General features: G+C 53.0%; 8 protein-coding genes across 8 annotated transcripts; 3 read left to right on the top strand and 5 right to left on the bottom strand.

Annotated features, from left to right (window-relative positions):
* Positions 1-669: 669 nt before the first annotated feature.
* Positions 670-1,443, bottom strand: MFIFM68171_05824 (Extracellular SCP domain-containing protein Pry1; the record flags this gene model as incomplete). Its single annotated transcript, XM_071061244.1, has 1 exon — positions 670-1,443. One exon carries the CDS (start codon positions 1,441-1,443, stop codon positions 670-672), a length of 774 nt encoding a protein of 257 aa, XP_070917345.1.
* An 817-nt stretch (positions 1,444-2,260) lies between these two features.
* On the bottom strand, positions 2,261-3,043 carry MFIFM68171_05823 (S-adenosyl-L-methionine-dependent methyltransferase; the record flags this gene model as incomplete). Its single annotated transcript, XM_071061243.1, has 1 exon — positions 2,261-3,043. One exon carries the CDS (start codon positions 3,041-3,043, stop codon positions 2,261-2,263), a length of 783 nt encoding a protein of 260 aa, XP_070917344.1.
* A 4,800-nt stretch (positions 3,044-7,843) lies between these two features.
* On the bottom strand, positions 7,844-8,301 carry MFIFM68171_05822 (uncharacterized protein; the record flags this gene model as incomplete). The annotated part of the gene is made up of 2 exons (XM_071061242.1): positions 7,844-8,154; positions 8,259-8,301. The coding sequence occupies 2 exons, from the start codon at positions 8,299-8,301 to the stop codon at positions 7,844-7,846; spliced, it is 354 nt and encodes a 117-aa protein (XP_070917343.1).
* A 3,035-nt stretch (positions 8,302-11,336) lies between these two features.
* Positions 11,337-12,823, top strand: MFIFM68171_05821 (uncharacterized protein; the record flags this gene model as incomplete). Its single annotated transcript, XM_071061241.1, has 4 exons — positions 11,337-11,862; positions 11,925-12,424; positions 12,489-12,721; positions 12,787-12,823. 4 exons carry the CDS (start codon positions 11,337-11,339, stop codon positions 12,821-12,823), a joined length of 1,296 nt encoding a protein of 431 aa, XP_070917342.1.
* A 3,032-nt stretch (positions 12,824-15,855) lies between these two features.
* MFIFM68171_05820 (Calcineurin-like phosphoesterase domain-containing protein) lies at positions 15,856-16,725 on the top strand (the record flags this gene model as incomplete). Its single annotated transcript, XM_071061240.1, has 1 exon — positions 15,856-16,725. The coding sequence occupies one exon, from the start codon at positions 15,856-15,858 to the stop codon at positions 16,723-16,725; it is 870 nt and encodes a 289-aa protein (XP_070917341.1).
* Positions 16,726-16,817: 92 nt separating this feature from the next.
* On the bottom strand, positions 16,818-17,252 carry MFIFM68171_05819 (uncharacterized protein; the record flags this gene model as incomplete). The annotated part of the gene is made up of 1 exon (XM_071061239.1): positions 16,818-17,252. One exon carries the CDS (start codon positions 17,250-17,252, stop codon positions 16,818-16,820), a length of 435 nt encoding a protein of 144 aa, XP_070917340.1.
* Positions 17,253-17,469: 217 nt separating this feature from the next.
* On the bottom strand, positions 17,470-18,276 carry MFIFM68171_05818 (uncharacterized protein; the record flags this gene model as incomplete). Its single annotated transcript, XM_071061238.1, has 1 exon — positions 17,470-18,276. One exon carries the CDS (start codon positions 18,274-18,276, stop codon positions 17,470-17,472), a length of 807 nt encoding a protein of 268 aa, XP_070917339.1.
* A 455-nt stretch (positions 18,277-18,731) lies between these two features.
* MFIFM68171_05817 (uncharacterized protein) lies at positions 18,732-19,915 on the top strand (the record flags this gene model as incomplete). Its single annotated transcript, XM_071061237.1, has 5 exons — positions 18,732-18,932; positions 18,999-19,103; positions 19,192-19,543; positions 19,604-19,825; positions 19,884-19,915. 5 exons carry the CDS (start codon positions 18,732-18,734, stop codon positions 19,913-19,915), a joined length of 912 nt encoding a protein of 303 aa, XP_070917338.1.
* Between the last annotated feature and the right edge of the window lie 1,075 nt (positions 19,916-20,990).

Here is a 20,990-nt window from a genome sequence, read left to right as displayed (position 1 = left end):
CATGGGCTTTTCTGCGATGAATGCGATGACTGGCTTCATGGATAGCTGGGAAATTTGGGGAGGCGGGGTGGGGGGAGAATGGAAGAAGAATGACAACTCGGTAAATCAGTATCTCGTAGCAACAGCCTCTTGGAACTGGATCCATAACCTTAGACATTAAAGTAAAGTAATATGGCCAGGATGATTCCGGAACGGAGCTCTTCCGGCTGGGGATGGGGAGGTCCCGCGGAGCGATGATTTCGGAAATATTGGCAAGCTGGCCTTTTCCTCGTTGGGACTTGTACTTGACAGTATGATAGCGATAATATCCTAGAAGAATCGATATTTACTTCGATGCGTCGAATGTCCGGAGGAACAAAATACGCCGGGTGCAGAAAGTGAGAGAAACCTGGTACACTAGGAGAAGTAATTAGATGCGAATGGAGGTATCATGACTACTAAGCTCTCAACACAATATTGCCGATGAAACATGCTTGAAAGTGTTTAATTATATGTAACTGCCCAGAATGGCCTAGAAACTATGCAGGAGTCTCGGCCAGTATGCCACATGATGGCCCACTGCTCGATACTGCCAACGAAACAAAAAGGGTATCTTTCTAAAATCATAGCTGAACGCAAACCCAAAACCTAAGGTAACTAACATCATCAAATTTCCTGATCAATCCCACATCACCAACCCAAGCACCACCACCACCCCACCCACCCCAACACCAACCCCCATATCCACATCCGCATCCGCATTGCCCCCTTCCCCCTCCCATCCCCGCCGCTAGAAAGACCATCACCGCCCGCCCACGCGCCCACCTCGTCCGCAAACCGGCCCAGCACGTTGCCCCTAGGCCAGTATTCGCAGACCAAGAACCACCCTCTCGGTCCCCCGCTGTCTCCCTCCCCGCCGCACTCCCTCGCGCCGCAGCCCACGTCCGTAGTCGCCTTCCACACCACCTGCGTGAAGTGGCCCGTCTCCGCGCTCCACCCGTCCCACCCCCCGCGCAGGACGGCCGCGAAATCGTACCGCGCCCGCTCGTCCCCCCACAGCTGCACGCACCCCGCCACGTCGGAGCAGCCCAGCGCCAGGTTCTCGCCGTACGGCCCGCCCGAGTGCGCAAAGGGCGGACAACCCCCGCCACTGCCGCCGCCGCCGCCGCCATCGCCGTCGTCGTTATGGTGAGGGGGGTAGAGGTGGGCGGTTGCGAAGGCGGCAAGGGAGGTGTTGTACCTTAACGGGGGCGCGTTGTGGGATTGGCGGTAGTGGTTGTGGGTTGCAAGAATGGCGGAGGTGAAGGATGGGGAGGTCGGTGGAGGGAAGTTTGAGGGGGTGGGATGGGCGGTGATGGTTATTGTTGATGGGGCTTGGGGAGCTGGGTCAGGGGAGGAGGAAGCGGTGGTGATGGTGAGGAGGAATAATGGAAGGTAATTGAAGGAGCTGAATGGAAAGTGCATGATTGTTTGTGGTAGTGGTGGCGGGTGGTGGAGGTGGTGGGTGTGCATTGTGATTGGAGTTGAATTAATGGTGGGAAGGGTGGGAAGAGGAGAAAAAGCGTATTTGGGCGGTTGGTTTTTTATGTACTCTTTAGTGGTGGTGTTGCCACAATGAATTTGCGACTAGGAATCTTTGTTTGATGTTGCGTATGACCGAGGCCAATGGTTGGCGGCTGCGGCATTGGGCGAAGCGCCGAGTCCAAGCCGTCCGGGTATGACGTTACCTACCAGGAGGTAGGTTACACACCATCATTGGCCCTCGCCTCCGCGGGCAACCTCTTCCAGCTTCTTCCAACAGCGACCCTGTCCGCCGCCGCTTTGCAGACTAACTAGACCGCAGGTTTTTCCTTCTTTGCTGAGAATATCGTCAATGCCCCGAGGATCGAGGTGTCATAGGCGGCTTAGGCCACGCCGTACCCAAGCGCAGCAGAAAAATACCATGCTGGGATACGCGCCATTCTGTTCTCCCCGCTCCAAACCCTGATCCGACATCCGTGATTACCTCTAATCCATTCCTCTGAAGCACTTTTGGTTGCGTTCCCACAGTCACTGCGACTGTGGTTGTGTTATCAGTGAACGGCCTAGCTTGCACACTATTCCTCGTTATTTAAATGTGTTGAAGCGTGGTGTTGGAAGAAATATATATATATATTTCCGAAGCATCGACCCTTCACCACCAACCCACAGCGTGGGGATGCCCCAAGTTTGTATTGATAGAGCTTTCGACTATTATCTCGTGTTAATCAACATCAGTCCTCGGCTGTTACGGTGACCCCTCTCAAATCTTCTTCGCAGTCACAACAGCAAACATAGGGTTGTCCAGATGCTCCTTCCAGAATTGAGGATCCTTCTTGACGACGTCCGAATCCGCATCGGGAATACAGATGAAATCCGTGAAACCAAGCTGCCGGGGGATGTCGTTGATCATCTTGTAGCTATCCTCCATTGGCGTCAGACCAAACGAGAAGGGTGGTTCGGTTAGGAGCGTCGTGGTGCACTCGAACCCGCCAGGAATATCCTTGATGTCGGCGAATAAGCAGCCGTATTTGCCCGTCTTGATGTTGTACTCTTCGTGGATGCCCGGCGCAATGACTCGGATACCGATAAACCTGCCTCCCGGCTTCAGGCTCTTGGCGATGTTGTCCCACATGCCCTTCAGCTCATCCGGGTTGTGGGCATGGTCAAAGACCCAGTTGGCCATGGCAATGTCGTACTGTCCGGCTGAGATGTCGACGCCCTGGTCGGCCATGGGCTTGGTGGCGTCGGCGAGGAGCCAGCGGATCTTGCTTTCCTCGGAGGACTTAGCTTCAATATCTTTACCAATCTGCATCATAGCGTCCGAAATGTCAACAACGTCGACATGGTGAGCGCCCGCTTTGATGGCCTGGCGGGCGTGGGTGCCCGAGCCGCCGCCGAGATCCAGGACGGCAAGGCCAGTGCAGTCGCCGAGGGCGGTGCGGATGAGCTCAGCTTCGAGACGGGCGATAGGCAGTTCCGCGTACGAGTCGTACTCGGTCGCCATCTCGTTGTATTGATCTTTATTCCCCGAGGCGGTCGTCATGGTGATTGTAATTGTCTTTGTTGGCGGTGGGATCGCTCTGGTTAAGCGGCAGGAGATGGGGTTCCAAGCCGAAAAGAATTACAGACAAGGAGTCTCTCTTATACCAACCCCCACACCATTTGCACGACGAAGCCCCTTGGAGGGAACGCCCAATCGCGGCCAGTGAGTGGTTTCAATTCGCGACCTCTACACTATGGCTTTACAACCAATAACCATGCTCCGCCCACACACCTCTGCGAGAGAGCGTTACACAGCATGGCCAGACCGGCATAGGCCATTCCTGCCGTGGTAAAGTTAAGCACGAAACTAGTCTTGGATTGCAGGTTTTTCTCGCATCAGAGCTGCGCTGGAATGCAATCTGACTGAAACCCCCACGTATCCCACTCGCTGTGCATGTCTTTATCGGCGGGAGGCCCAGGGGAGCACCCTATTTACACGCACTCAAAGGTTACAATGGCAACTCGTTTCGATCTGCTGGAGGCAAGTAGAGCGTCCAATATCCACCCCGTCGTGCCCGTCGTGGATAGAGCACCTGATGGCGTGTGATCCGAGTCCGCGGAGGATGCGGCGCTAGCCCGGAAAGAGTGGACGTAGGAATTTGCCCCCGGACGGCAGAATTTCGCCGTTCCAGGCCAATAATAACCCTGTTCATCGTCCGGCAGGACCGGGCTGGCGCCATTGACAGGCTGTCCACAGCACGTTCTCAGAACAATTAGCCAAAGACCACGTCAAAGGGCAGTCTTGATTGCCCAGATTTACCAGCTTGCTGAGGTACTGCGTACACCTGCTGACCCACATATTTAGACCCATTTGGACAAGCCAACAGAATCGCATAGGCAGAGCTCACCCCATGTCTAGGCATTGGCGGTTGTCTGTGGTGGCTTATAGTCCGAAGTCCTGCTAAGGCGTACTTGTTACGGCGGTTGATGCTCAGTCGATCCATGCCTTGGGCCAAAGTGTACACATTCAAGGATGCGGACTTCGAGACCGAGCCAGAGGGCTAGGTAACCTCCCCTGCATGGCTACCTTCAGGTACTTTGCCACTTTGCCCGCGTGTCACCGATATCTTCAGCTTGGCGACAAAAAAAGTTGCTCTGTGAGTCACCGCCAGCCCTGTCTTGAGTGTTTCGAAATTTTCTTCGGCGGCAACACTCGTAACTTCTCTCTGATTATAAGGTAGGGATAAAATGGACAAGACGTCCACGTCAGAAACAGCACCATCCGCTGCTTTCTCTTTGCGTTCAAAATGGAGATCTGGAGGATATCGCCCAGCTGCCGCCACAAATTCGTCCAGATTTCAGATGTGTCTATTAATCATACCAGAGGGTATTATTGTTAATCAAACCTTCCCCGTAGGTAGTAGTGTAGAGTTGGAAAGAATGGGACAGGTCAAACAAAGATGGGTTTCCTGTTTTCCGAGGGGGATGGTTATTCGCACTCACCTTTTGATGCTACAATATGCTTTGTGTGATTGTTTCTGCAGTGCCACAAGCTCGTCCTCAAGCGTGCGGATATTGAGGAAGAGCCGTCGTCGTGGCCGCCTCATGGCTTGGCTATGCAAGTAGGTGCTGTATTCTTTGTACCACATTTCGTTGCTTGATTGCTGGCCGTCTCGTATCGGCCACATGCACGATGCCGCCAGCTGCCATCGGCGTCGGTGGTGGTAGTCCTACCAAGGGAAATGGCGTCGCGATGCTCCGGCTTAGCATCGAAGCCACCAGAATCTGACCGAGAAATCCAGAATCAATGATGCGAACACCTAGACTAGGAGAAATGCGAATATTGGGTTGGCCATCACTCTCATCGTCGCACCCGGGCCCCGCCAGGAGCAAGTCTTCCTTGGCCTTTTGCAAGTGGTCGTGGATGCGAGCCTTGGCGTTTTGACATCGGACGCCCATCCTGCGCGATCGACTAGGTCTGAAGCCCCGGCACCGCTGGCCGCCACCCGGTTCTCGACGGATAGGCGTTTTGCAAGGACGAGATAGTACTCGGTTAACTCCTCAAAAGCACATACCAAGTTCCTGGGAAGTCGTGGGAGGGTGGTTGCTCCTGCAGCATGAGCATACGTTTCAAGGGAACCGGATATGGTCTTTGGACCACGGGTCCCGGTTGTGGAAACAAACGAGTGGATTCCCCCAAATTTGTAGACCAGATCAGTAATCTCGCGTATGACTTCCGTTGCCAAGTCGATGACCCTGGAGGCGGGGACCTTCTCGTCCATGGTTGATTCCACCCATGCATAGCACCGGTCGTCGTGCGGTCGGTCCATCGTTTTCTCAGCGCCCTTTCCGGCAAACTTGCATTCAAAGTGTACCGAGTGGAGATGTGCAAGTGCTTCGGGGATAGAGGAATATCGGGGGGTGGCCGAGGAGCAGGCGGCGCACTCGGCATATGACTTCTTTACCAGCAAACTGTTGATGACAGGTGGATGATCAAAGTCGCAGATACGCCAGGCATTAGACTGCCCCAATGACTCTATAGTCCACCGAAGTCCACCGAATTTGCTATACGTGGTGTTTTCAAAATACGTTTAATTAGCGCCTGCCACCCCTTCAACAAAACCCGCGGGGATGGTGGCATGAGACTTATCCGCAGGATATCGTCAACGGAGCCCCAAAAGGCATTGCATACATCGTGGTTGATGGAATCGCTATCCTTCGGGAGAAACTCCCATACAAGTTCTTGTGAGACATCAAGAATGCGCAAGCTGAATGCTCGGGGTGTAGATTGGGATGTATATAGCGCGTCTACCGACTCCAGCCGGCTATGTGTGCCTCTGAGGCCGCTGCCAGCGTTATAATCCGTGCTAGTCGTTGTCTCCCTTACGTATGTTTGCTAGCGAGATTGATTTTGGCTTTCCGCATTCTCCTTCCCCTTTGATACGCTTGTTGGTTCCAAGGGGGAAGTTGGTAGTGGTGGTGGCGCTGTGGAAGGGGAAGCCTCAGTTCCTTAGTTATTGGCAACAAAACCGCAGGTGCCTGCCAATAGTGCGTTGTGTGAGGAGCCATTTGCATCATGACCGGGAGTCACAATGATACTTCAAGAGACTCTTGTCGGTACATTTGAAAGAGCTGATATAGAGCTCCCCAACTTCTGAATCGCCGGAGCATATCGAATACCCGATGACATCTAGAACGGCGACGAGCTGTTCGTTAGGAGTAATAGTTGCCCCCGCCGCCGCGGCTCTTGTCTCAAGGCCACCGAGAATACGGCTATTCTTTACCCTCCACGTGAAGAACGGATTGGTGGCATCACCGACCGGCTCTGGCATCTTGACTCCCCCCCTTCTACCCAATGGCGTCTCCGGATCCAACCGAGGAAGAAACGGCGCTCTCCCTCGGCGAGAAGGAATGCTTCCACTCGCGGGATGCTGTATTAGTGTTAATGCCTTAGATGTCGCGTCCATGTCCGACGAGTCCTGGAGTCTCCGGTACCGCCTTGTCTGACAGTGGATTCCGTTTCATGAAACCAGCCGCAGAGGCATTATCTGGTACCGAGTGCACCTATGCCCGTCCGGCTTTGGTGTGTGTTGGTTTGCGCATTGCCCCTGGTGCAGCTACAGCAAATATTCCTCTCGGTAGCTGTCTTGTCGGCACGTGCTTGTCTCCAGAACCTAGAGCACTTTCTTGTCTGCTGTACCGTCGCCCTTCCTGTGGCCCTGTATGTTGGACATTAGCTCCTGGTAAGTCTACCACCAAAGCTCTGTCATCACCCCTCCCTTGTTGTTCTCGGGTGGGACTCGGACCGCGCCGAAAACCTTCAGGGGAGACTTCTCTGCTAGGGGCACGGAGATAGTGCCGGTAATAATATGATGGCCCCCTGGAACGTCAGAGCACCTGGAACTTCAGCCGGATATAGAACCTCGTGGCCTCGACTGTCTTTGACTTTAAGAGACGAAGCCAAGACGCTGGCGTAAGGAACTCGGGGCTCTCAAACTGCTTATCGTAAGAGTCGTGAAGAAGACTATACGCTATCACGTCTCCTTTCCCCGACGTGGCGACCGAAATGGCGCGACGGAGAAAGTCCTATCACACCCCACCATGCCGGTGTTGTTAGTGTAATGACTTGACCATATCTAACGCGATATCTATACTATTCTAGCTTAGTGTAGTTGTTGCTTTGGGAACCCCGCTAGCATTACGGCTCTAGGGTTTCTGGCCTACGCCAACGCCGACCCCTACCTAGCCGGTTCTCACAATAAAAAGCCTATATCATTAAATAAGAGGAAATCGCAATAGTAAACGCTAGTCAGTCTATAGTACTATATAATCCCCTGTATATCTAACATTTTTGGCTAATTAGGTTATAAGTAATAGCAAACCTATCTGATCTTAGTCGCTAAGTTAGTAACTTATCTTCTGCTAAATGTTACTAGCTGCCTAGACTGCTACCGTGTCACCAGCCCACTCGAGCCAAGCCAGCCTGACACAACGCTCCTTATGAAAGTTACTTACTGGGTTACCTGCTGTCGCTTTTAATACTGGGTTGCCTTCACCATAGCTGCTCTTGTCTACTTTTCTCAGGCAAGGCAATGAAACAATTTCTTGGTACTAGCAGCGCTAGAAGACAACGGTAATGACAGATAGCTACCTATCTAGACGCCGAGCCAGCGTCGGACCATCAATTTCAAAGCTAGGCCCTGTGTTGTTGAAACCGATAGGTAGGTGGTCAGGAAGGCGAGCCTCAATAGAGCTCGGTGTGAGCATGCCCATCCTTACAGCTGTTGAAGCCAGAAAGAGGGTTAATCAACGAAAGACAAGCCTTCAGCCAAAGCAAACCTAGACGTCCTGACCCTATCAACTAATGGGAGCCCGAAGTAGTGCTGCTCTTGTCCGAAGTGGTAGCACTGCTCGTCGCGTCGGTGAGTTTGTCCACAACATCCTGGAGACGGCGGTTGAGGTAGGATTCGACCTCGCTTGAGTCTTGTTGCGCCCGGGCGATGTCCCAGGCCTCCACCTCAAGCTCCGCTATCAGTTTCGCACGCTTGAGCCGCACGAGTTCCGGATCTTGATCCGTGATATCATCCCTTTCCTCGAGGTCCTCGATGTTCTCTTTGATCTTGCTGAGATCATTCTTCCACGACTCGAGAGCACGGGTGACGTCCAAGGGCACTGGAAATCATGAATCTCATGTCAGTATATGCGTCGGGGATTGTGCGGACTTCACGGTATCGGGGCGGGATGCGGTGAAAGGCAGGGAGTATTAGATGTCTTACTTGACCCTTTGACTCCGAAGACGTTTCTAATCGAGTCTGGCATCTTTAAGTAGTTGTACTACGGCTCGCCGCTGCGTCGCGGGAAAAGCAGAAATATAGACGCGCCGAGCCAGCCAGCTTCTAACTGCGAATGAATGACTGTGTGGCAAATGTTATGAGACCAAACCGGAGTTCAACACAGAGTCAACCCGGAGCTACCGTGAAAGCGGCTTAATTAGAAAAGTAGCCAGACGCGCAGTCTAGAATCTCCAGGGAATAGAATGGACCGTACAATACAAAACAGGAGCAAATCAACCCCCTGCCCATCAGTCCCCCCTTCACCCCCTTGGCGCGCTAGGGTTTCATGGCCCAGGACCAGTAATACGGCTTATTAGACGAGTTCTTATGGCAAGGGTAAGACATAGCCAAGCTCTTTCCGTTATATTGACCGAATTGCTATTTTTGTGCAAGTTGACGAACTTGACGAACCATGGCGCGTGCCGGTGGTATTGGGCTTCCCAGAACACAACCCCAGCATGGTTAGGCTTAACCTAGACAACAGTCGTTATCCACATCAGGCAGTATCAGGGAGTACCTGGTTGGACACAGACTCGAAGGTACACTCTTCCGGGCTCACGTCGATAAGATATGTCCACTTTCAACGCTCACTGTGAATGGCCCAGAGCGGTGTGTTTTGACCGTGACCAAGTTGTTGGGATTGCTTCCAGGTTTTGCAACCTGTGGCTGGTGGCTGGCTGACCAAGAGCTGAAAAATCTGCTGGGGTGTTCAATATGAGTGGTCACAACACCTTCCCGTAAGGGATGTGAACAGCCTTGCGAGTCAGGTCAACAGCTGAGCTGTCAAGAGACATGTACACTCCACGGAAAGCTGGTCATTGCAAGTCTCCCTTGATTTCTCGCTTCTTACCGAGCTCTGGTAACACGGCTCGTCGGGCAGACACCCCTAACATGGTCTGCGGTGTGCGGTGTGCGGTGTGCGGTACGCGGTGAGCGATATGCGGTGTGTGCCGCAGTGGTGTGTATGTAAGGTGTTAGCGCCCTACGAGAATAGAAACCGGAGAAGTCGGTGTGTGAATACACCGGAATATTCAATTATGATCAAAAAATCCCTTATTATCAACGGCTTATCTGCTATGAAAACGTTATCGAGTAGCGCATCTGAAGTATCAGCGGACACTTGCGCGGTCCTGAATTCCAGGGCGTCTGTTGATTTCTCCTTTCCTACCGGCAAGAGGCGAAATAGAGTCGAGCCTTGTGCGTAACAAGTAAGGCTGGGCGTGCTATATCCAAGTACGGCATCCCCACATTTGCGGATCAGATGAGGATGTATTCGGGTATGAGCGCCTGGCGAGTGCCACACGCATACAATGGAGTGAGAATGAAACCCCCGAAGCTCTGAGGAAAATCCCCGGAGCCCAATTCTCCGCCCTTACCGCCGTCGATGACGATGGTTGATTTGACTGATGGTTGCACAACATGACGTCCCTTGCTGACAGATTCGCGGAATGGCGCACCAATGTTCACCCCCGCTCGCTGATGAGGGGTGTAGACGAGGCTCTAGAAAGTCAAGAAGGAGGTTGCCTGGAGCGAACATCCAAGACGCCCCACCCCTCCTCCAATCCATTGGCTGGGCTGGAAATGCCTCATTGCGCAAATATTTGATGGGCCGCGGACAGGAGGGGTAGTAATGCTAAGTTGTTTAGTAGCCAAGGAGGCTCGTAAGCCCAGCTACGGTATTTGCCGTGAGAGTCGAATGCGAAGGCTCGCATGCGGAGCGCCCATTATGCGAAGCTGGAGCTACGTAGCACGCGGGAAGGACACTCAGCATGCGCTACCAGCCAAAGCAAAAGATGGCACCAACGAGTACTGTAGCTTTGGTGACAAAACAATGTAATTTAGACTTGCCTGGCCTTACCTACTTCCAAAAGCGTAAGTCAGCCATCACAGTCACTGCGAGCTTGCATATTCTGGACGTTGATTGCTATGGCCGACCGTTCTATGCATGACTTCCCGACCTCCCCAGAAGAAGGCTCGGGATTGAGGCTCCCTACGTAGCCTGGAAAAGTTGAATTGTTATCCTCGGCACCCGCTGATCGCCATCTTTAGGCTCTACGCCCTCCTACTGCGAACGCTTATGTGGATAGCTGGCACCGAGCCTACTTGCCTGTCGGTCGACTACTACTGTAATCAGCAGCCACAGCGAGTATCTCACACACACCGCCTTCAGGTATACTACCGGTTGCCTAACAGGCCCCGGTGGCTCCTAACCGCCTATACAATTGAGGGCAATATGCCGTTGAAATCCACTGTTGTTGTTGTTGCTGTTTTCGGTGGAAGAGGGGAAGGAAATGCCGTGCGGCACCTCGAAATGTCTTGGGAATTTGTGGTGGGACCACGCGTGGCATTTTGCAACGTTTCGTCCCAAGCGCTGTATTACGGGGTGACATTCCCACACCAAATATACTTACTTTTGCTTGCCCTACGTCTATGTTCTTAAACTTAGAATCCCCTTTCCCCCTCCATGATGTCCAGTAGGACAGCATGCTTCGCTAATCGGGAATGTCTCGTTACCTCGGCGGTCTCCTTATACGCGGCGTAATCGATAGACTCTAATATCTCACAGCCATACTACAGCGCGTGCTTGAGAATACATGTTTGTCCGACGATACGGAAAACATGGTTCGTACACGGTACGTTCATTTCAAGGGGGGTTTAATAATAAACGTACATAACTGTTAGCAAATAGGACTCTTTGATATCACGGCTGCATAAGTCGGTTAGAGAAATCCGCCTATAAGGCTCCGGCAGATTCTGCAATGCCGGTATGCAATGCACGACCACATCGCGAATTGTCGGAGCATCAGGCATCAGCTGCATTCTTGATTGGGTTATCCATGTCCTCAAGATGGGTCTCAGTTTGAGTTGAGGCTTCCAGCGCGGGGTTAAAGATTAAGCGTTTCTCGATAAGATATCCACGCGTAGCTCTCGGCCCAGGTCACAGCGCTTGTTTTCGGTTTCATCTGCGACGATACTTGCAACAAACCTCAACATCACCTGTAGCTAGCCGATTCGGTTATCATGGCTCCCGAGTCAATCGTCACGTACTCTGGGAAGGGACTTGACTCTGTTCATTCTCACCAATATCCATACGAATCCGGAAACACATCGCCCACGAGCCCAAAAAGCCCATACTCAACAAACAGCAACGCTACCGGGGCTTCAGGTCAAGCGTTTCTGGATAAAAGCCAGCCATCTAGCGGTCATGGCCTAAACTCAGCCAACCTGGCTGCCCAGGAACCTACAGAACTGGATGAGGGCTGGCCACTATTGGCCAGGCTGATGGAGAAGCAACCCGAGTTCGAGGCCTTTGCCCGCTTCCGGCTGTTGAACATCAAGAATCTGCTGTATTACCAAGTTGAGCTGGATTATCTCAAGGACAAACTCGAGGAGGAAGAAATCCGTGATCGGAAGATCTCCATGGCTGACCCGGAGCACAATTTCTTCGAGGAGCCCAACAAGATGATCCGCCACTGGGCCAAGACGAAAGGAAAGTGTGAACAGTGGAAACTAGTGCTGAAGCTGCGGGACTGTCTCCACGGTTATAGTAAGACAGGGACTTGGCAAGATGAGAGATGACCTGTGCTGATAATTACCTTGGCTAAACAGACGAAGCGCTGTTACAGTACGCCAATGTTTCTGCTCTGCCCGAGGCCGACAGGCGCGACATGCTGGAGCTTGTGAAGTGGATATCCATGCCAACGCGGGGCAATTATACAATCCGGGGCCGCGGCAGCCAGGTTTGGGGAGATCTATACGAACGGCCGGAGCCCGAACCCGGCTTTAGACAGCTCTTCGGCCAAGCAAAGAGCGGGTTGCTCTCCACCATCCTGTTCTGGCGGTGTCGGACTCCCCGAACTCGGTCGGATCTCGTCACCCCGCGTCCAGGCTTGAAGGCCGACGCCATCGCCAGCTGGGCCGCATACGCTTTCATCCCCTGGATGGCTGCTTTTGCCAGTCGAGTTGCCAAGATGATAGCGCCGGAGAAAAGGGGAGACGAGGAAGCAGGGGCAAGGGTACCCTCCACAACCATGCATACCGCAAAAGGAAAGGAGCGAGAACTGGAAATGCCAGGGCGGCTCAAGAAGGATGCCACTAACCCAAAGTTGGTGAGTGCCTACAACTTGGAACCGTGATGGTTTAACCTGCAGCTGATGGCGCGTCGAACATCAGGACAACATCACACCCGTTCCAGTCGCAGCGGTCAACAAGGTTACATCATTGATTGCTACTGTTGTCGCATGCATGCTGCCGACCGTGGCAATTGGGGTCTTGACTACTTCCACGGCCGACTCGAACCTACACAAGTTGCTATGGATCGGCGGCTTTACAGCTCTCTTTGCCATGGGCTTAACAGCCTTTACCAACGAGATATCCAGAGTGCAGGTATTCATGGCCGCGGCCGCGTAAGTCCCAGCATTGCATTCCAAGTCTGGTGGTCACTATTCCGGCTAATGAATGTTTGTTTCAGGTTTTCTGCTGTATTAGTCGTCTTCATCACCGGCTAATGATTAGCTGTTGTGATGGTATTTGTGATTCTATGCTTCCTTGTGCTATCGTGCTTCATTGGATACGCCGCTGAGCAGATAATATGCTGCATACATCGTATTCAACGGTAGTGGGCCATTTGCCGCAAACGCCCTGGTACCTTACCTATATTTCACTAAATGTTCTATTGTTTGTGAGCCTAGACGGCTATGCAACCGCTCAGTAGTTGCTTTCCTTGATCGTTTATAGTATATAAGTGTTGAATTGTTCCGTGACACAACTGTAGACGTCTACACGTCAACATCACCTTTGCTTGAGTCTTACCTACACATGCTTATCTACTTTACTTGCCCTGACTATTATTCATAAAGGTGTACTATAATAGGCTTACAGCACGATAAACCCATGGAAGTCTAACAACTGAAATGTAGGGATGGAAGATCCGAGGTAAGGGAGACCGGAGTCACAGAGTACTGTACGAGCAAGGTATACGCTCCCCTATAGCAGAATTTAACGGGACAATCCAGATAGACACCGTGGTGACCGCTTTGAGGCTGAGGACTGTGATATCCTTCAACAACGACGAGACAACTTACAAGCTGCTGTTTTGCAAATAATGTGAGTGTTCCCCTCTATAGAACCTACTTTAGGTCGGCTAGCTGTCTTGCCAGGTTTCTGGTACTGTGGAGTGAAGCCTCACAATGGCGATCCAAGACAATGGCTTGGCTACCGCGGTTGGAACAGGGGCACCCATTGGAGCGTCTCGGAAGAAACTTTGGCCTGCGCTGTTCAGGAGGTTCAATTCCATACCCGGTTCCACGCGTTCTGTGCTCTATATTCGGGCTCGCCACTTTTCCCTCACTAACAGGTGTTGCAGTGGTTGCAGCAGTTCTCGCCTGGGGGGCAACAGCAGGTGCTGGGATCCCATCCACTGCAGGGGCACTCAAGACAGTCCTGACGGCTCATTTTCTCGACCGATTCCAACCGCGGCAAAAGGAATAGCGTCCCATCTTTCCTTTTCATAACTTCCGCGTCACGGACGGTAATGTCAGAGCGAGTAGCCTTGGAAACACGCATGTCAGTGCAGGGTCCTTGATACCATGAATAGGTAGCAAACCTGTGGAACAGCCCAGGCAGAGCCCAGAAGGGCGAGGGTCAGAGTGACACTTAAGACCTTCATTTAGGCGTTGAAATGAAAAAAAAGTTCAGTTGTAATTTGAGGTGTGGTTTTCTGCGAGAATATGTGAAGACCACAAGAACGCCATCCGTTAAGCGCGATGGCAACATCTATTCTTATAATCAGAACATTTAAGAGTTAGATGATGCCATACGATCTACCTATCTAGTCCGAGAGCTCGCATTAGGGGATCCTGCTGCTACCCGACCATCACTCAGCATCTCGGAACCGCGTTACATATTGATTACCTACTCCGGTTGCACTACCTCACTTTTCACGTTCACGGCAGCGTTCAGTGCACATCATCTCCCTATAAGGTTATGTTGCCGGATAAGCAAACTAGTGGATGCGATGATCCACCAAGCACTCAACGATGAAGCGGAAGGTCTTGCATGGCGTAATTACGTAGGTAAAGTGAGTTCGCATTGGTGATTTTGGACAGCAAGCCAGTCAGGAAGACCGAGGGAAGCCGATGCGCACGGGTAAGGCTCTGACAGTACTGTGAAACCCACTCTCAGAGACGCAGACATTCCAAGAGCTGTGGCCGGATTTCGCTTCCCACACCCCGTAAGTTACATAAATAGCGTTATCATGGTCGCGGGGATTTGCTTCCTCGGACCGAGAAACGGAGTACCTGAATAAGGTATAGTTTACGAAGTTGAGGTGAGGTCGTCTTGCGGCCTAGCTCGCCGTCTATGTGTTACCACCTCAGTGTACGTGTATATTAACGCCGCAGGGTATGTCTTCTGCTTTAGAGCACAGGCACTTGCTGGAGCTGCCTCGCCTAACAAGCAGTTTTCTACAAGCAATGGGGACCTACGAAAAGACGTCTGCTGCCTCGTTGGGTGGCATGCACAGGACACTCAGCTTTGTCGGAAGCCGGGCTTCACATCGAGAACAAGCCCCCAGCCGATGCTGAGATCCGTTGATGTGCACATATATCGTATTGCGGGACCAGTTTCTCATACAAGCCTTACCTTGGCTCTTGGAGCTGGCTAACATGCTTCAGTCGAGACAACCAGTGCTCCGGATTGCCGTAAGTTTTGTTTCTATTTTTTTGCTTAGGCTGTGTCACGACCAGGAAACGACTGATATGGAGTCATCAATGGTTTGGCAGCTCGATGCAGTTTTCCCAAACTTAACAACTCCAACGCGACACAAGTGCTTGTTCCGCCGGTTGCCATATGGAGCCCTAACCCTCGCATGCTACTCACCGCAGGACGAAAACGTAGAGCTGCATCTTCAAGAATCAAGACGCATAAACTCCATTCTGAAATGGTGCAGAAATACACATCTACACCCACATACCCATTAAAATAGAGGGAGGGCAGAGGTGGCCAAATGCTAGATAGACAAGACAAGGTATTGTACACAAGACTGGCCAGGCGACACTGCCACAAATTGGGTCCCTGCAGCTTAAACAGGGCCAAAACAACCTGTGCAGATAGAGCTCCCTCTGGTCAGAGGGAGATCGCTTTGCACGCAAAGAAAACTCGTTAACCGAGCCTGCAACAGATATGGAAAAAAGTCCTTGAATTGATTGTCCCGTCTAAGGAGCAATGGTCAGGACGGCCCTACTTATGGTGCAGAAGAAAAATGGGCCCTCAGCAGGCTCCAGCCCCCGAGGCGCCATCCCACTGCAGTTAAGTGCGGCCTTCTGACGAGAGGGACCCTGTCCTCTGGGGACAGTTTTCTCCAACTCGATGCCTACCTAAGTAAGGTATCAGAACATCCGCTCTGCTACTCACCCGAACCATTCCATTATTTAGGATAAAAAAAAAAAAGAGCGAAAAAAAAAGGGAAGCCTCTTCATTAAACCAATCCCATCCACGCTCAACCAACAAGAGAGATCCTCGAAGCCCCACTGCACAAAAAATGGTCGCCTTCCAAATCCTCTCCGACCTCCACCTGGAAGTCATCAAGGAATACGACAGCTTCACCATTGTCCCGCGCGCCCCCTACCTCGCGCTGCTGGGGGACATTGGCGCGGTGGGGGGCGGCGAACGCCACCGCGACGAGTTCGCGGGCTTCCTTCTGCGGCAGCTCGCGCGGTTCCGCGCCGTCTTCTTCGTCCTGGGCAACCACGAGCCGTACCGGACCGACTGGGCCGCGGCGCGGGCCTTTCTGGCCGAGGTGTCGTCGTCGCTCGCCCGCCAGCGGCGAGAGCAGGAGGAGGCGACGGCGGCGGCGGGCGAGGAAGAAGGCGCGGCCAAGACGCTGGGAGAGCTTGTCGTGCTCGATCGGACGCGGTACGATATCGACGGCGAGGGCGGCGATAAGGTGGCGGTGCTGGGCTGCACGCTCTTCTCACGCATTCGCGAGGGCCAGGAGATGGAGGTTGTGGGCTACGGGCTGAATGATTTTCACGTGATTGCCGGGTGGACGGCTGCGGAGCATAGTCGGCAGCATGCGGAGGATGTGCGGTGGCTGAATGAGCGGGTCGCGGAGGTGGAGGCGGAGGGAAAGGGGCGGAAGGTGGTGATTTTCACGCATCACAGTCCGAGCGATGATGTGAGGGCGACGGATCCGAAGCATGCGGGGAGTAAGCTCGCAGCGGGATTCAGGACGGATCTGAAGGGCGAGAAATGTTGGACTAGTGAGGTGGTCAAGCTGTGGGCGTTTGGGCATACGCACTACAACTGCGACTTTGTGGATGATGCCGGGGTGAGGGTCTATTCTAACCAGAGAGGGTATGTGTTTGCGCAGGCCGAGGGCTTTGATGGGGAGAGGGTAGTGGAGGTATAATCAGACAACCGCATGGCGAGAGGATAATCAAGAACGAGGTTGTCATCAGTACCTATCATCAAAAGCTACTAATCTCATTTCCCCTCGTTGGTCTAGTCCTCCGTCGGCTCGGGCTTCTTGCAAACCGCCTCCAACCGCCATCCGTCCGGATCAACCACAAATGCGGCGAAATAGTTGTCACCGTAATGCTTTCTTACCCCTGGCAACCCATTATCCGTCCCACCGGACTGAACGGCCCTAGCATGGAAGTCGACCACCGCATCTCTTGTTGGTGCGTTGAATGCCAGATGGAACCCTGGCCCGGGCGGGGCCGCATCGTCGCCAAACTCAAAGATGTTTAGGAGCTCGTGGTCCGCATCGGGCCCGTAGCCGAGGGTGCGAACCCTGTTCTTCACGGGGTCATTAGCCTCGCTGTCGTAGACAAGTTTCAAGCCCAGAGGTGCGAGGACAGCGGTGTAGAATGCCTTTGAGATGTCGTAACTGCGGACACCAATCGATATGTGACCAAGAGTGTTGTACTGTGCCATTGGCGATGGTTCGGTGGGCTTTGCGATGTTAAAATGAGAATAGATTGGAGTGTGTGAGAGGGAAAATGGCTGAGCCCCGCGGCAGTTCATCTCGTGGCTGGCCAATCGCGGCGGGCCGGCTGTCCCGGGCTGCCCAACGATGCGGCCTCCCACCGCCTTCGTCTAGTCTAGTACCAAGGTCCCGTCTCAGTCACCTTTGAGCGCTCTATTTTCTTACTCAAATTGAGGTCATGTGGTCGACAAAAGCAAACAACACGTGTGTCTGGACGCGGCATCCGGCTCCGGGGACAATGGCCCGTCTGAATCCCGGCTTCAGCCAGTTGGTAGCCTCGGAAAGATCAAATTCAGGCGTGCTTCGGTCCTTGATGATGGAATAGGCGTCGCGGCAGGGCATCGTAGACTCCCCCGCGCCTGGTGGCGGTAGAAGGGGACAGTCATCGTCGGGGTCATCAAAGACTGAATTTGGCGCACTCTTTTGCTGCGCCTCGGGAATTGATGTCGGGTTAGGATGTAGGTTGTTCGGTTCCCGGGAAGCACAGGCAGTGTTAGGAGTGTCCGGCCCAGCCGTATTCAGACCGGCCGCTTCCGTACATGAGGCGCAGGTGTCGACGCTGGAACGAAGTCCACCTGCTCGATGGCTTTCACCGAGCCTAGAGGGCGTCCGCTGGGCTTTCTCGTCTGCGCGAGGCGTACATGTGTCAATAATAGTTTCCGGTTGAAGGGTGATAGGTAAGTCGGTGACGCGTTCTTGACTATACGGAGCCGGAGCGGATGCAGGCGTCTGCGGGACGGAATCGAGGGCGCGCTGCAGACGTCGAACCTCAGCTGTCAAGCTCTCAATCCGGATTAGTGCGTCATCGAGTTCAGTTTGGACGTTGGAGAGCGCTGATTCAAGTTCAGCGATCCGACCTTTCACTCGTGCTCGGTGTCGCCGCTGGTTCTCCCTTTGTCGTGCAGCGTCGTGGCCTGGCGGTTTGCTGGAAAACTTATGAATTCTAGCCTGGTAGAGAGATTCTGAACCCATGATCTAATAGCGATTGAGCGAATTACAGATTTGAGGTTCTGCCTGGGTTGGTGCAGGGAATGACTTGATTTCAGTCGCTTTGATGCGCTACCTTACTTGGAGAGGCTTGAAGGAAGTGAATGAGGCGAAGAACGGCACAGAGGGGAAGTAATTGGTGACAAACCGTAAGATTACTGTCTCGGGTTAGTGCGCTCCCGGATGTGGAACCACCAATACCGATTCGGCAATTATTCGATGACATACCCGTCGAGGGAACATCTGGGGAACACACGACGACACATCAATTTGAGATGATGGAAACAAGTGGAAATTATCTAGGCTTGCCTGCCAAAGATAAATAGTCGGGCTGATTCCTAGGATCTACCGAGAGTGAGACAAACCAGACACCACTCGATTCTTTCACCGAACAACCATCACACACCCAGGTACACACTACACAGTACAAACCAGCAATTATGGCCAACTTGGACGCAGCCAACATCTACGACCATGTTCGCGAGCACTACAGTTCAGCCTCTCGTAGCACCAGCGTCAAGTATGGCGAGACCGTGGCCAAGTCGTTTGGCTACAGCGCCGAAGAACTGGCCAGCATCCCCCAGGATTCCAACCTCGGTCTGAGCTGCGGCAATCCCCTAGCCATAGCCAGCCTAAAGGAAGTAAGGAGATTGCGTCCCGTCATGCAATAAGAACATCCCTTCTAATCACCTGCCCAAAACGTTCAGGGCGAAACCGTCATCGACCTCGGCAGCGGCGCCGGCTTCGACGTCTTCCTGGCCGCGACCAAGATCGGGCCGTCCGGCCGCGCAATCGGTATCGACATGAACGATGTAAGCTCCATATTTCCCACCTCCACCCAAACCCCCATCTTTAACCCCTTTACCGGAACTGACCCAAACACCGCCCGAACACCAACAGGACATGCTTTCGCGCGCCAACAAGATCAAATCCACCCGGCCGGGCCCGCAAACCAAAAACGTCACCTTCGTCAAGGGCAACATCACCGCCGTCCCGCTCCCGGACGGAGAGGCAGACTGCATCATCTCCAACTGCGTCATCAACCTCGTGCCGCGGGCCGACAAGCCCGCCGTGTTCCGCGAGATGCACCGCCTGCTGAAGAAGGGCGGCCGCGTGGCCGTGTCGGATATCCTGGCCAAGAAGGCGCTGCCCGAGAAGCTCAAGACCGACATGGCCATGTATGCCGGGTGCATCGCCGGCGCGAGCGAGGTGGGTGAGTACGAGGCGTGGTTGGCGGAGGCCGGGTTTAGTGGTGCGTCGTTTCTTCTTACTTTCTTTCTTTAGGTTGACGGGCTTGCTAACTGGAAAGCAGATGTCATGATTGTTGACACTGGGGCGGATTTGAACGTCTACCTGGAGACCGGCGAGGATGGGAAGAAGGATGGGTGCTGTGCCCCGGCCGCTGTTCCCATCCCCAGCAATGCCTGCTGCGCGGCTGATTCCGGAGCCGCTGCTCCTGCTGCCAAAACTGACAGTGGCTGCTGCGGTCCGGCCGGTACAGCGCTTGAGAAGACCGATCTCAATGAGTTTGTTGGTGAGTGAAACGCTCGATGGACATGGCATGTAGAACGTGCTGACTGGAAACCGCCTAGGCTCATACAAGATCTTCGCTGTCAAGAACTGACTGGAACACGGTTTTGGGCAAACGGCCGGGAATGTTATCATGTCTCGGACTCATGGAGAAGACACAACCTGAAGGATTCGAGGGAGAACGCAAATGAAGGTCGTAAACGTCACGTGGTGGCCGGGGCCGAACGTATTACCTTAGGCAAACCAGAGACCATCGTTCCGTTCTATTGCTGATAGAAGAAAAGAATTATAAAAAAAAAAAAAAAAAAAAAAGAGAGAGAGAGAGAAGTCAAGGCTTATAACGCGTATGATAACCTGTTGGCATTTCGTTCCATTTCCATCTTCCTAGGTCCTCATCCTCCGCCTATGCACTCCTTCTCATGTACTTGCCTCAATACTCTCAACGGTCGCATTCGTCACAGAGCTGTCTATGACGCCGCTCCCTACGGAAGACGGGGACGTAGCGGATCCTCTCACCGGAGGGAGTATGCACAAAGCACGACGGGCACCGGCCAAACCTGTACCGTCCCCTCCTAACATCGTGGCACATGACTGGGTCCGGAGACCCGTCGGTAAAGGACTGGCCGCAGGGTATGCATCTGTACCAGTATTGCACGTAATGGCACATTGTGATCAAGAATAATACGTCGAGCCTGTGAGTGGTATTTCGTAGTAGTTCTGGTGCGGTTGATGAATCTTGGCGCGAGCTTTCGAAGCTCGATAGGTGCTGCTATGATTGGTATGATCGGGGATGTTGCCGACTTTGGTGTCTAAGTCGATGTGAGACCGTGGGCGTGCGGCTACACCGGTACTAGTGTGGAGAGGGGTTTGTGTAGGTTGTAGGTATTGATAGGGTATCGTTTCTTTTAATTGCTACGAGGAAAATTAAGAGAGGATCGAGCCGATTTGAAGATTGCCATGTCTCCCGTTTGTGAGCCCGTTGTTGCGCGGTAGAATACATGCTGTTGGATGGGTAATGGGCACCCATTTATACACCTAATTCTACCTTACTTATACTTGGCCTTTGCTGCTTTTTGTGAACGCAGGATTAAGGGCAAGCGAGGCCATCAGGTCAACAATCTGGACAAAATGCCTTAGCCTGCTGACGTGAATTGTTGCTGCAGTAATAG

The sequence above is a fragment of the Madurella fahalii genome (assembly GCF_045866475.1).
Source record: "Madurella fahalii IFM 68171 DNA, scaffold_3, whole genome shotgun sequence".
Classification (NCBI taxonomy): Eukaryota; Fungi; Ascomycota; class Sordariomycetes; order Sordariales; genus Madurella; species Madurella fahalii.
Note: the sequence above shows the minus strand (reverse complement) of the source record. Positions and strands in the feature narration are given on the sequence as shown.